The sequence below is a fragment of the Mytilus californianus genome, unplaced genomic scaffold, assembly GCF_021869535.1.
Source record: "Mytilus californianus isolate M0D057914Y unplaced genomic scaffold, xbMytCali1.0.p SCAF_11, whole genome shotgun sequence".
NCBI lineage: Eukaryota > Metazoa > Mollusca > Bivalvia > Mytilida > Mytilidae > Mytilus > Mytilus californianus.
Genome location: NW_026262593.1, coordinates 39,547,455 through 39,562,741, shown reverse-complemented (window position 1 = coordinate 39,562,741; position 15,287 = coordinate 39,547,455). Strand labels below are relative to the sequence as shown.

General features: G+C 32.4%; 1 protein-coding gene across 1 annotated transcript; it reads left to right on the top strand.

Annotated features, from left to right (window-relative positions):
* The first annotated feature begins 854 nt into the window (after positions 1–854).
* On the top strand, positions 855–9,941 carry LOC127720049 (uncharacterized). Its single transcript, XM_052226454.1, has 4 exons — positions 855–1,055; positions 6,287–6,682; positions 7,275–7,548; positions 9,230–9,941. Exons 1-4 carry the CDS (start codon positions 1,016–1,018, stop codon positions 9,633–9,635), a joined length of 1,116 nt encoding a protein of 371 aa, XP_052082414.1. The 5' UTR covers positions 855–1,015; the 3' UTR covers positions 9,636–9,941.
* The last annotated feature ends 5,346 nt before the right edge of the window (positions 9,942–15,287 follow it).

Genomic DNA, 15,287 nt, shown 5'->3' with positions numbered 1-15,287 from the left:
AACAACAACAACAAATCAAGACATCTTAATTTCACTGATTTAATGACACTTTCTCTTAATCTTTACTTTATAGTGTCATTGTGTATCTCCTATTTTGTTTTGGTTCGAATTATTTTTGGGGTTTCCCTGAGCAAATCATGGACTCTGCCAGGGGCGGTGTATACTTTTTTAGCTCTGCTCGCGGTTCCTATAGTTGTCTCTTAAACTTGGAGTGTATGTATTGGGACCAAATACGTTGTATTGGAGGATTATTCTGTTTAGCCTCCATTAGACAAATTTATCAATAACAACCTAAACTAAGTAAACAGATCATTATTCTTTTAAATAAATTCTACGTCCGACAACTTTTTGACAGATGGTCGTGACAAACGAAACAGTCCTACACGTACATAAGACCTAATGCAATAGTTTTCTTGACATATAGTAATGCTTCATCGGCAATTCAGAAAATGCGAGTAAATACATTCGGTCGATTATAAATGCGTACTACTGTTTCATTTTAACTCTGGCGGATGGTTGTCTCATTGGCAATCATACCACATCTCATCGTTTTTATATAGTATATCGTTCATGAAACAAAAAAACATTTTATGAACAGTAAGCCAACCTGTCGAGCAATGTCTTTTCCAATGTTTGCATCAGCAAGCCGGTAATATTTGAAATTTACCATTGTATTCTTCAAAAGCTTATGACTTCAAGATTCGTTTACAGTGAACGCATAACTTTCGCGCAAAATGATTAGAAATGTTAAGTGTCGCAATTTATTACGTATATGTCAACGCCTAATCCAGGGATGAGTGTTTCTAAAAAATTACGTTTTGCTCGAAGTAAATACAAGTAAACAGTATACATATCTTCTATCACAGCGTCCGGCTTTTTAAGGCGACAATATAGCGATTTCCGTTTTTGAAGGATCTACCACTTAACTACATATGCAACAGCTAATATCTTCACGGAAATGAAAATAACCGCTATGAATTCAGATTGAAACATATTTGGAGGTTTGAAAAGCAAAATGATGATTGGGAAAACATATATTATTGTTCTTATTATAGGTATGTAATCTTTTAACTTGGACTATATAGTACATTGCATTTCCTTTGTGGATTAAAAGATATTGATAGTAAACTTTAATGTAAAATATTCCCCCCTTCCTTTTTGACATTTTTTTTTTAATTGATTTTTTTTTAATTAAAAAATTAATCAACAAACGAATCTTAATTATTTTGAGAAGTGGATGTCAACAGTCCAACAAAAACATAGATCAAGCCAAAATTTCGTTTGTAGTTCCCGGTCAAATACAAAACACTACACAGACGCCAAAAGAGATCTCGCATCAACATTCAAAAACTTAGAAAAAGGCAAAAACCAACTGAATCTTGAATTTAGATAAATTTAATGATAGGGAATGCAATTTTTATGTTTACAAGATGTCTGCGATCCCCATAGTATATTAAATCCGACTTTAAAGTTACTGTATAAGTATTATATGAGATAGACACTTACCAATACAAAATAACAAGAGCGTATGGTAAGGCGTGGTCCATATGATCCTAAGCTATTATAGATAGAATGATCAAATTTGGCAGAGTGTTAATTGTCCGAATTTTATGCGCAACGTCTGTAGATTTTCAACAGGGCTTAAAAAATGTGACGGATGACAAACGAGACTGCATTGTTATTGTCCACTTGACCAATAACTGAATAGAAAGACGGTTTTGCCACTAAATATACTCTAGTGGACAACATCATGATAAAATTGCTTCTGTGGCTGCAACTTAAAGGCTAGCCTGGAAGATATTTTGCTGTTCTGTGAATACTTCTTTTAGTTTTCATTGTCCGTAATTGTGGTGTTTATTGTTAGATACTTTGGACTTCTCGATCTTTTTTTATACGTAACAATATGTATGTATATATGTTAATGTTTAAACAAAGAATCATGTATGTCAGCATTAAAGTCATATCTTAATTGGTTACAGTTGTACTTGACTTGAATAGTTTTTACTGCTAACCGATAGTTATTAAAAATTTGATATATGTAGCGTTTGCAAGACCTTAAACGACTTTCCCAAGAAAATAAGCTATAGACCGATGCTTCAAAATACTGCTAATCTTATTGTTAGTTTTTTTTAGTCTGGATACAATCTACGAAGCATTGCCAATTCACAATTTCAGATTTTGAAGCATAATTGGTAATTTTTGGAAAGGCGTACTCCAAAAACGTTCTGATTGATGAACGTCCGGAACAATGGGAACTCTATCATTTAACACAATTTTCTTATGTATGTAGGAACAATGAATTAATCATAGTTCTTCAGAATTAGAAAGGGCGGATTTATCGTATATTTATGTCACCAGCAGAAATATTTTCAATACGCCCTTGAATTATTTCTGAAACTTATTTTCACAGCTAATGTTTGTACTTTAAGGTTTCATCTACATAGTGATAAAATCACAACTTGGGCTGCAACTGTCGTGCTGGCCTAGGCGATTTGTTGATGCTCTTTTGTGTTTGATATATTGGTCTTCTAAAACTTTTTTTGACAAGTGTAGCTGATGAAAGTAATTCTATGAACACGTGTTGTGAGCTCTGGAATCTGTATCAACCAATATATGTTTTCCACTGAACCGGTTCGGTGCATTTGCTGATGGCCTGGCAGTCGCTGATAATGCCATTCGTTCAGTAGCAAATTTATTCGGTACTGACATGATTTTGAATTGCAATTTTATTGTGAAGTTTCAGTTTATGAACAATTTATTTTTACTATTTTTAGTAATTTGACCTCAGACGATTTTACCTTTTATGATTTACCAGAGCTTTCGTCGCTCGAACATATTTGATGAAGGTTATCCTAGATATACGTTTCGTGCGCCTTGAAATCAAAATCATAGGTTTATATTATTAATGTATATATAGATTTAAACTGCAATAGATTTTTGTGTCATTATCTGAAAAGTAAAAAAACGAGAGAAGTATATTTGAAGTTAAGGTACAGCCTTTCAGATACCTATGAACAATTATTGACTTTTTTATATGTATATAAAATATATCAGTGTAAAAAATTGTCCCATTGGCAGTCATACTACATCTCCTTATTCTTGAAAGAAAAAAAAATGTATAGACCACAACACTTTAGTCATGTTAGTTAATGAATATTTTTAAGTATTGACAAATCTTCAGACTCGCTGTTATTCAAATTCCGTTAACATACATTGACTCTGTCATTGAAACAATTACAGAAAAAAATGGCCATAGCATTCCACATTTTTAAAGATAAGTTTAGAATAACTATGAGTTTTATCGTCCTTCTTCTAAAATCAATTAACTGTAACACATTCCACGATGCCCAATGGTTTGATCTTGGTGGCGTATTAAAAGGTTGTACATTTTTTTTTCAAATATTGCTTATGGATAAACAAAAGCTGAAATAGATTCACGTTTTCCTGTTCAAAATAGATAATTTATTTTCCTAGTTTATGCAGATAATACAACTGTTTTACTGTCGAGTATGTTATTTGGACCACCTGTTTTAGTTGCCAAGACCTACCATCAGTCACGTTATAAGGCCTTAATGGAAACATGTCACCCCCTCCCACTCTTGTTTCGCTGGTCAACCAATGTTTACTTTAAACCTTTAGATAACAATTTTTCCTATACCACTTAGCAACAGCTTAATTCTTAATTAAAGATCAAATAAAAAAATTGTCTGCATTTTGAAAAAAAGCTTTCCTGTTTTTTCAAACTTTATTTGAAAATCACACTTGTGCAGTCTAGTCATGTTATATCAGTAAACTTCATCTTTCTTTGACATAAGTAATATTAAAATACTTAACATCCTTCATACATGAACTCAACTTCCTTCACGGAAGTTTTTTTACTTTTGAACATCAATGTGGTTGAGGAGCTTAGTAATATGTACGTTGAAAAATATGGATTTTTTTTTTTTAATTTCTATTTATATTCAGTTTATTTTTTATGAGTCAGAAGAAACTACACATACACTGTTAAAAATGGTGTTAAGATCCTAAACACAAATTTAAACAAATTTTGGTGACATTTTTTTTTGCACATTCAGGTCTTAACATGTCTAATTTCTAATAGATATAAGAAGATGTGGTATGAGTGCCAATGAGACAACTCTCCATCCAAGTCAAAATTTATAAAAGTAAACCATTATAGGTCAAAGTACGGTCTTCAACACGGAGCCTTGGCTCACACCGAACAGCAAGCTAAACATGTTTAGGTAGAAAATGTGTTTAGCTTAGAAATTAGTTAATAAATTAGTGTTTATATTAAAGACGGGTGTACATTTAATGTGCTTACTTAGAAAATATGTTTAGATATTAAACGTAATCCTAAACACTTTTAGAACTACACGAGGGTGTGGATTGGGGTTTACAGAATGGAGAATAATGGGCAAAAAATATAAAGAATAGAGAAAAATGGACCAAAAAATAAAGAATAGAGAATAATGAGATGCTAAAATATAAAGAATAGAGAATAATGAGGTGCTAAAATATATAGAATAGAGAATAACGGGTAAAATGTATAAAAAGAATACAGAAAAATGGCAAAAAAAAAAAAGAAATGAAGGATTCCCATCCAGACCCTCATACACGTGTTTATTTTCTAATCACGATTTTTACAGTGTTAAAATTTGATATTTTGCACAAACAACTGCATGAGCGTCAGTGTCAGTGTCAGCGTTTGGGTTTGAGTTTAATATTCAATATTGATATGAATCTGTAACTAATTTCTATTGAGGATGCATATGTTAAACAGCCTTACAAATTAAGAAGACATGTCGGATCAATGGAGCACAATTTTGCCAAGCTACTAAAAAAATCAAATTTTTCGTGTTTAATTAGATACTTTATCAATTGAACAACATATTTTAATTATGTATACTCATGAGTTGAGCACTGTTAGATCATATGGAAAATGTCTTTGCAGGTTTATACTGGAGTATCTAATGGTATTGTGCACTACGTATTTTTTTATCCAAATACGGTTGCATAGTCAAGACTCCTTTCATCCACAACACCTAGTAAAACATACCTTGGACTAAAGGCCGTATTTCAAGGAAATGCCATTGTTCAACTCCTTTTCTATATTTCTTTCTGAATGTTATAGTGGTTTTAATTAAACAAACCATAAACTTCACCATGCCTATATAAACGGGAGAGTGGTAGTATAGTGATTCTTATCCACAGTTGTAAAGTTTCCAACTGAATTTAAGTTTCTATTTTACGTGTTTAAGTAATTAACTTTTATATTATGATTTCGGTAGTTTATTAAAAGCTTGATTTTGTTTGAATACATTCACAATTCAGAATTAGCTTTTGATTTAAAAAGGTTTAAAACCGTTTTCTTTGTTCAAGACGTGAATTTTCTAATAAGTTTCTTTAAAATTAAACTGTTTAAACCAACAATTTTAGCCAAACGGACCATCTTATTTCGAATTGTTTATTTCTCACCCGAGTGAGTGTTGTCGTTGCATAATGTCGTGGTTTTCTGTTGTACTACCATTTGTTTTTATCACTTCCATATGTATATATACATATATATTAGAATAGAATACCTTTTCCACATATAATGTGATGGAACTTATTATGGTTGTTGTTCATCCCGTAGATTTGATTAGGTTCATAGTTAGTGAAAGAATGTTCACCACTTCATGTTTGGGTTTGGAATAACAGTCAGTCTGTGAATTATATACTAGTATACTATTTCACCATGACTCTTATGATTAATTATAAATTTCTATTAGTTATAATTGAAATAAATGGTCAAAGATGCGTTAAAATGAATGGTGGTCTGCCTTATTTACACCTTTGGAGCAGGGTATGAGTACTAGTATCTTTTCGGCGTCGGCGCACCTTTAGTTATTTATAGGGAGTTGTATTACAAATTTAAAGCTTTCAGTTTTTAATGGAAGTTTCAGTTGTAATAATTTTTGTTCACTAGCATTAAAACTTGAAACATTTTTTTAAAATTGTACTGTCAGTAATTTAACAAGAAAACATTCTTCTGTAAGTATACAGTTTTCTTATACGAATCGCTCCACGGTTGTTGATTTACATGTTATTAGTTACCATTGTAATTGTTCATATGGCCCTGTTGTGAGTTAAGAAATGTTAGCTTCAAGTTTTAAGGTCGTTTGATGTCTTTACATTATGATTCTGTCTGTACAAAATAGCTCGAGTAGTCTTCCTTTCTCAACCAATAAAAATTTCCATCAAATGACGTGTAAATAGACTAAATAAACCATTTCTGTTTTGCTAGGTTTAATAGCGTTTTCTAATGGAGCGACAACAATTTCGTCGACAACTGTTTCACCAGACGCTATGGAGCCTTCTACGATGGAACAGTCATCTGAGTCTGATGCTGCAACAACGGTGATGTCAGCTGACGCTGTAACCACCACTTCTTCGGATGATGCAACGACTAATCCCCAACCAGCAGCAACAACAGTCATGGCTGAAACAACCCAACAGGCTATGACAGTACCAATGATGGATCCAACAACAGGAATAATGATGGACCCAACAACAGAAAAAATGATGGACCTAACAACAGAAAAAATGATGGACCCAACAACAGAAAAAATGATGGACCCAACAACAGGCCCAATGATACCAGTAACAAAAATAATGGAAAGAACGACAACTCCTCCATGTTGTATGTAAAAATTCCTTTAGAACTCATCTTTGTGTTCCTATTTACAATGCTTTTACAAGTCTATTTTATAAAATGATTTATGGTAATGCATAAACAAAAAGTGACTGTCAATAGAAAATATATTGTCAGTCAAGTTTAAAAGATTATCTACTATTAAGTTATAAATACATACTGATATCCAGGAACTTTAAGTTTAGAACCCATTCAACACCAATTCAATCATTTGATACTGATTTCAAGCTGTTATTAGAAATATCAACCTTGAAATTGAAAGAACTTGCTGTAAAGTATACAATTTTGTTGTAAGGTATACCATGGAAGTATTATATTGCCAATATAATACTTCCATGAGTATACATAGAAGAAAATATGAAATTGCAGTTAATATATAAGAAACTTGCTTCGTCTATATTATTTAATGAAAACATCTGTTCTCTATACATACTGAATTTCGTTAAAAGAATGTCGATAAATGATGATTCAACTTAATAACAACATATGATTGGTACGTTGGTTTAAAAACTGAAAAATAAAATCCACTACTATTTGTTTTTAATTTCTCCATCTATTTTTTTTTTCTTATATCTTGCAGCTGGCGCAAACTGTAATGGTCAGTCACAAGAATCAGAATTTGGAAGAGTAGGCCTGGTGGCTTTTGGAATTATGTTTGCAATTTCCGTTATACTTCTTGTCTTGCTGATCATCGTGGTATATCGATTCAAGAGTCAGTCTGGTACCTACAAAACTAACGAGGCGTCCAGTCCAAGGCATATGATGGATGGAATTCATATGACAATGCCAATGGATAATGGTGGACTCGATAACGTACACACTATTGACCTTGATAAAGGTGAAGGGGAAGAAAGGTATTTACAAAGATAGATACAGAGTATTTGTGATTGGTCATTCCACCATGGAGCTCTTTTCTAATTTCTGGTTGTTAAGTAATCGTCATTTCTAAATCCGAGTGAAAGTTAGATACAATTGAAAGTTCCTTTCGAAACTTTTATATCTGGTGAAGGTAAAACATATGTTGTGATGACATCGGTATAACGGCGGATATAGTTTTATAACTACGACGATGACGTATGCTTCAGTAATAAACTCTTAGTGAGTTCGTGTTTTATTATATAGCAGGAAAATACAAACTTAAAATTTGGAACTGCAGCAGCATGACTTCACCAATTATCGTCTCTTGCATCATCTGCAAAGTCAAAATTCCCACGTTCAAATTTTATTGTTCTCTAAATTGTAGAGTTAAAAAGAAATATGTTGTACATCATACAGCAATTGTGCACCTGGAGTAACCATTTTGTTGACTAGTCCGCCTCCCAAAATCCTATTCTATAGAGGTAAAACGATGATTTACATATATTTCTAATCTATGACATGAAATCAAACAGACCTAGAAAAATCGTCATATACGATTGCATGTACTTCTCTGTCAATTTATATTTATTTTAATGTTTATATCGGGTAATATGACCATCGGTTATCTTCGGAGGTCATCTCTATGGATAACTCTACGTGTCAGTTTAAAAACGAACGAAATGTTGATGCATTATACCGAGTCCATGTTTTGTTAATTTTGTTTCTATTGGACTTTTTGTAGGATACATTTTTTAGTATGTTTTAAAATAAATATGGGAACTTGGGTCAAATCTGTAAACATGAATTTGACGGCTTATGCCTCTTTAAGGAATATAACGTTTCTAGCTTAGGACAGACACATGAACATATGAAGGTTGCAATTTTTGACCTTCCTGCTATTATTTCGATCAGCGAAATAATTGAAAAAGAATAAAATTAGTCATGTAGAACACATAACTTTAAAATATTGGTATTATGACTACCGAAAACAGCAGTTATAAACTAATTGTAAAATGTATCTATGATAGAATTTTACATATTGAAGTCAAACTTTTTTTTATACTATTGTGCATTTATCATATAATAATGGTTTTGTATATTCTAAGGTGTTAACGAAACAGAAATTCAATCACTGGAATTGGACAAATTAATAGAAAGAGATAATATTATGATGCTAAATTATCTTAATTTGAATTTAATGTATGAACTAGATGTATTGGTAAGCCGGGTCGAATTATTTGACAAAGAACTCCTCGCTGTAATGTTTAAGACAATTTTGTCTTCCGAATTTGCAAAAGCATCTTATCTGAAATTAGGGGGGGTGGGGGGGGGGGGGGGGGAGGAAAACTGTGGTACATGTAACTTGATGAAAATATTTATGTATTTTTTGTTTTTTGTTTTACATAAAAAATTTCATTGACTAGATAATGGACTATTACACCGGGAGTTTGGTGGCTTATTCACAAATGTCTTGTTGGAACCTTCATTTTACAATGCCTTCTTAGATTCATGTCATAATGTGCTATTTCAATCATGGTCTTTTATTTTGTTTATTTTTTACCCAAAATGTCCAGATGAAGGACTATTAGTTCTTCATTTTTATGGTTTCGTTGTAACTTATTCATTATTATTTTGTACTGAGTTTTTTTTAAGCATCACTTGTTTTCTTTAATTCAGAGGTGCTGGCGTTAGTACGTTTGCAGCAGTCAATGAACACGAAAGTAAAAATGGAAATGGAGTAAAAAGTTCTTTCGGAGCTACCGATAAATCTGAGTTCAAATCAGCAGATTCGGGATCAATAAATAATCTGCTTCACACAGAAGAATCTGATAAGAACGATGATTCAGATAAAGAATCAGACACGGAGAATCCAGACACATTAATAGGACTGAAAGTCGAACCATCAACCGGCGCCTCGGTAGAATCACTTGAACGATTGAAAGAAACTGATAACTTGATGGACGACGAAGACAAGGATGATGCTTCCGGCTCTGAATCAGAAGATGATGAAGATTTACCACCGCCTGCCTTATCAGATTCAGATAATGACGATAAAAATAAGGGTGATCAGTCCGAAGTCTAGGATTTTTTAATAGGCTATTTTATTTTATTTTAAAATCTTGTTTCATTTTTCTAATTGTGATCTTGCTCATTTTTTTTTTACAAATACGTATGACTAATTTTCGTCTACAAAATATTCTATGTGATCATACACCAAAAGCGCATGTAGATGAATGATAGATTATGTGAATGTGTCGTTTTGTTAATTTTCATTCTGATTAAATTAATCATCATGATCATCACCGTCATCATCACCATTATCATCTTCATCAACATCATCATCATGTAATTAATGTATTGTTGTATATATTAAAATATTTATAAAGTTGTTTGTTTTCACAAAAGCATACATACTTCCTATTACTTTCTCTAGCTAAATTAATGATCTGCATTTCTTTTTATGAATAGATTTTTAAAAAAATGTCAATTTAAGACTGATGATACATTGTGTATAGAACAATTAACGGTCAACGACATACGGACCTACATCCACTAATGTTTGAAGTTGAACTTTCTAAGTGAAGTGGAGAAACGCAAACATCATTAAACAGGTTTTTAATCTTCTATCACACTACTTTCAAACTTAGAAAAGGAAATTGAAATTCGGCAATCTAGAACTACAAGTGGTTAAATCTACCGCCTTCACTTACTTCATGAATTGAAGCCAATGATCTATGCCATCTGCTAGGCCTCATCCTCAATGAAAATATTTTATAAGGTTACTAGAAATGTATGAGTGTATTTAATTTTATTGTTCGAGTGATAGTTCATTGTTAAAACATCTATAGATAGTTTCCATCATTAATAAATTAACTAATAAAGATTTAAAAAATATTTTGTTTAATGTGACGTAGTCCGTTGATGATCAAGGAAATGTAATTTCCTGTGTGAAATCTGTAAAATCTTACGTACAGGACGAAAAGAAATTAGTATAAACTGATTATCTACGTTAGAAATGTTAATCGGATAAAACATGCTAAAACAAACATACTTTTAATATCGTTATGAATGATTCGTAGAAAAATTCGCATTGTTAAACACAACAAAACACTGAGATTTGATAGATCGTCTATTTTTCCCATTTGTTGTGACAGCAAAGCATCCCTTCTGTATTATAATGGATAGAAACCATGTTTGTCGAAGTTGGAAAAAAAAACGTCTTCTTAGGCGTGCAAAGCATATATTAATAAAAAATAATGGATACTATCTTATATAAACCAATCCTTCTATCAAATAATCATATAAGGAAAAAATAGGTATATGAAAGGGAGACAACAACACAGCAATAAAAAAACCCCACACAAATCTATAAAAGTGTATGTTTTTTTTCAAAACTTAGACAATTTCATTTATTGTAAATGGATTGCTAGAATTTTATTAGTGTCTATGTGTTTAAATAAAAAAATAAATAAACCCACCACAATTTTGTGTATGTACGTAGTAAGATTATCTGGACCAAGATATGCACGATAGCTGTATTATACTTATCCAAATATTTGGACAGTTACGACTCGACATTTATAGTATCTTCTGTAACGTATCTAATACAAGAATTGTGTTCAGCTGGCACTAATTCTATTGGTAAATACTAGTTATGTGGGAATTATAGTTTTTTAAATTCTTTAGGCAAGCGTTTTATCGGATTTTACAAAGAAGAGCAAAACGATAAGCAAGGGGGTATAAATAAATACACGACGACGAAAGACAGATAACATCATGACCAAAATAAAAAAAGAAAGAACAAACAACAGTCCACTAAACACTGCAGATAAGCAACGTGGAACACATCAAAAACTAATTTGAGGTCAGGTGCTCTAGAAAGCTTAGCAGTTCATAGTCTAGTCGTGGCATCTGTTGGTTTATCGTAATAAGCAGACAACCGGAGTAGAGCAATGACGGAAGGTATTATAGCTTTGAAAATCGTCAAATAGAGGATTCATAGAGTACAAGTATATATTTGGTCATCTATGAAACTGATATTCAATAACGGTCAACCGAATCATGATGGCATCCGCAAATCACTCGAAGAGAAGGTTACAGTTATACCATTAAGAACACATATTTAATAACTTTCTTCTTAGAAACAACTATCTATACCAAGAAAATCGTGATAGGTAACACAGGCCATAGAATATCGTCATAGGCAACACAGGTCATAGAATATCGTCATAGGCAACACAGGCCATAGAATATCGTTATAGGCAACACGGTCATATAATATCGTCAAAGGCAACACAGGCCATAGAATATCGTCATAGGCAACACAGGCCATTGAATATTGTGATAGGCAACACAGGCCATAGAATATCGTGATAGGCAACACAGGCCATAGAATATCGTTATAGGCAACACAGGCCATAGAATATCACGATATGAACTGGGAGATATATACTTAATATGCAGATAAAGCTGAAAGTGATACTTGAAAATGGAAATAATGCTAGGGTAGAATTCTCCGAATCTGTTCTATGGAAGAATTCTCCGAATCTGTTGTATGGATTTATTCTAGGGTAGAATTGTCTGAATCTATTCTTGAGTAGAATTGTCTGAATCTATTCTTGAGTAGAACTGTCATCATTTCTTTCTAGGATAGAACAACTTGTTAAAAAAATAAGGAACTCTTTAGTAATGTTATAGAACAGTTCATGACGATATCTAAAGAGGTATTAGAAATGATTCCAACTGCATCAAAGAGATGACCACTGGCTTGACCATTTTAAATGAAACGAAAACAGCACATAATTTGAAAAAGCATGATTGAAAGGAGTTGGTTCACTAACTCATATTTTTGGCCCTAAACATCTGAAATTTTTTGACTGCGGTAATGTAGTGAAAATTGATGAAAACATATGTGAAAATGTCTAACTGTTTTTGCTAAAACAGATTTTCACCAAATGCGTCATTAGTGACGTATTTGTGACGTCGTAAATGAAGGTGTATTTCGTAAAAACTGGATTTTTTTGTAGAATTCTGCAAAATTTATGACGGTTTTCTGAAAAATGGACAGTGGCGCCTACTTTCGCCCACAAATATTTTTGCTGATACATTCTGTATATATATATACCATATTCCTTTGCTTTTCAACTAAATTTCCAATGGGCGAGGGGTGGCGCCACATAACATAATAAAAAACAGGTTGAAAAAGTTGACAAATTTTGAGAAAAATGGACGAAAATGAAATCTATTCCTATTTCAGGCTAATATTATTTATAAATATGAGGCAGATATACTATTTTTCTTATTTTACTCTCAAATATAATACATTTAGCAATGCATATACATAAGTTTAACTTAACTAATTGAAGTTAAAAAAAAATTTTAATACATGGCCGTTTGATGAGGTGCCTGGCTCTACTCCTTTGCTTGACACTACAGGAAGTTAGCTGAGTTAGCCACAGCTTTTGGTTGAATGCTGTTGCCCAAGAAAACAAAATATTCCCCCAAAGAACGCTCTGACAGTTTTCATGACATCTATTCGTATAACCTAACTTAAATCGGCCAGTATCAGTGAGAATATCATTTTACTGAATAAGTTAGAAATCATGCCTATAGCCCTTTCTGTTTAAAAATGTAAGAACTTTTGCGAGTGTAAATATATATTTTTTCGATGTTTTAGTTTACAATGTTTTTATGATATTGCATTAGAAGGAAGGGAAAGTAATACCGTATGTTATTAATATGCTGAATGTCTGTAAAATTGTTTGTATAAAAGTCTGTGGTAACTGTGACCCTGTAAAAATTAACTTTTCGTGTTAATACAAGGAAACTATCATTAAAGTCAGCTTAATTAAAACATATTTTGGCAAACTGCACTAGTTGTGAAATGCACACCTTATATGATGCAACAACAGGAACTTTGCAATCAGAAAAACGGGAAATTTGTGACGTTTCAGTTGTAATCGTCTCTTTTGTCGTATATTTTAGTTTCAATTTTCCCATTTTGTACAAACACTCTATGTTTAAAAATGGGACAATATTTACTATTATCGCTAGCTTAATTTAGCCAAAGTTCATTGGGATAAATACATTCAGCTTGTTTAATAAACTCGGTATTAGCAACAGTAAGTGCAGCATCAAGGTATCTGGTATTATTGTTGAAAATGTCCTTTAATATACCAGAATTTTTTATTTTCCCATTCTGAATTTTTTTTCAAAGAAAGAAGATTCATAACAGTTTAAAAAGTACTCTTTGAAAGTCCGATGATTTGACAATATAACCTCTTGCCATAAAGCTACCATCGTATATATTTTTCTTCGAAATTTTTGGCTCGGAGCGTTCCTATAGAAGATAAATTCACAAGAACTCATCAAATGCGGCAAAACAGTGAGATAAAAGAGGGACGAAAGATACCAGAGGGACAGTCAAACTCATTTATCGAAAATAAACTGACAACGCAATGGCCAAAAATAAAAAGACAAACAGACAAATAATCGTACAGATAACACAACATAGAAAACTAAAGACTAAGCAACACGAATCTCACCAAAAACTGGGGGTGATCTCAGGTGCTCCGGAAGGGTAAGCAGATCCTGCTCCACATCTGGCACCCGTCGTGTTGCTTATGTTATTACAAATCTGGTAAATAGTCTAATTCGGTAGGTCACATTCGTGAAAAGGGAAGGGTATTGTAGTTACGACATAAGGAACATAATTTTTTTTTATCCGATATCATCTGTGAAACGGGTTATTCCATAACGGTCAACCAACTCGTGATGGCGTCCGTAAAATTTACGAAGGAATGATTTCAACTTCACCATTTGGAACTCTTGGTTTAATAGCTTCCTTGTGAGCAGCAATCCTCTATCAAGGAAATCATGATAGGAAATACATGCCCGGGAATATCGTATCAACTGGGAGATATATACTCCGTATGCAGGCGCTGCTGGAATGTTGCTACATAGAAATGGAAAGTTCACAATTGGGAAGCTGAAATAAACTTGTTAAACTTAAAATACAACAGTAAATTAGAGTTATCTCTCCTGTCATATTATTAGAGAACAGCTATAATTTTTCTCTATGAAATATTCAATACTCAGAACATTACAAGACTCAAGTACCATACAAAAATGTTCTCATATTTGATAATATTGATTATAAATGAAAGGGTCAAAAATACTCTTGAGATATACGATGGACACCTTGATTTGTGATTGGTTTCAATGTTTCAGCTAACTTAAAAAAAATGCTATCTGTTAAAGAAAAGGATGGATCGACACTCGTGTTGATGACATTGTTTGACCTCTAAAATCATTACAGAATAAAGCATGTCTTACTCAATGAGAATAAAAACATAACAGTTTTCTAGGTTTTTCGATGCAAGAATATAGTTATTGTTTCCACAGACCAATCAAGAATATGTTAGAAAAAAATAAGGATGAATATCTAAAGACCTGTTTTTGCAACATGACACTGATACGGTATTAACACTCTTCACAATAATATGTAAGCTGTATAAGTTGTTGTTAATTTGAGTATCAAATAAATGCTGAAAAAATATAAAGGACATGATAAAATATGCCATTGCAGATTTATGAAGATATTACAGATGATGTCAGAGTCTATCTCTGTTTGATAAACTAAATTTGGATTGTTTTCAGCCTAGTTTGATAGACAAAGATCAAGTTACAGCCGATGGTGTTATTTTTGGTTCAGCCAATTATTGTACACTGTATA

Coding starts and splice junctions, on each gene's coding strand:
- LOC127720049 (XM_052226454.1), top strand. CDS start 1,016: ATGATGATTGGGAAAACATATATTATTGTTCTTATTATAG. Junction 1,056..6,286: donor TATTATTGTTCTTATTATAG/GTATGTAATCTT, acceptor CTGTTTTGCTAG/GTTTAATAGCGTTTTCTAAT. Junction 6,683..7,274: donor AACGACAACTCCTCCATGTT/GTATGTAAAAAT, acceptor TATATCTTGCAG/CTGGCGCAAACTGTAATGGT.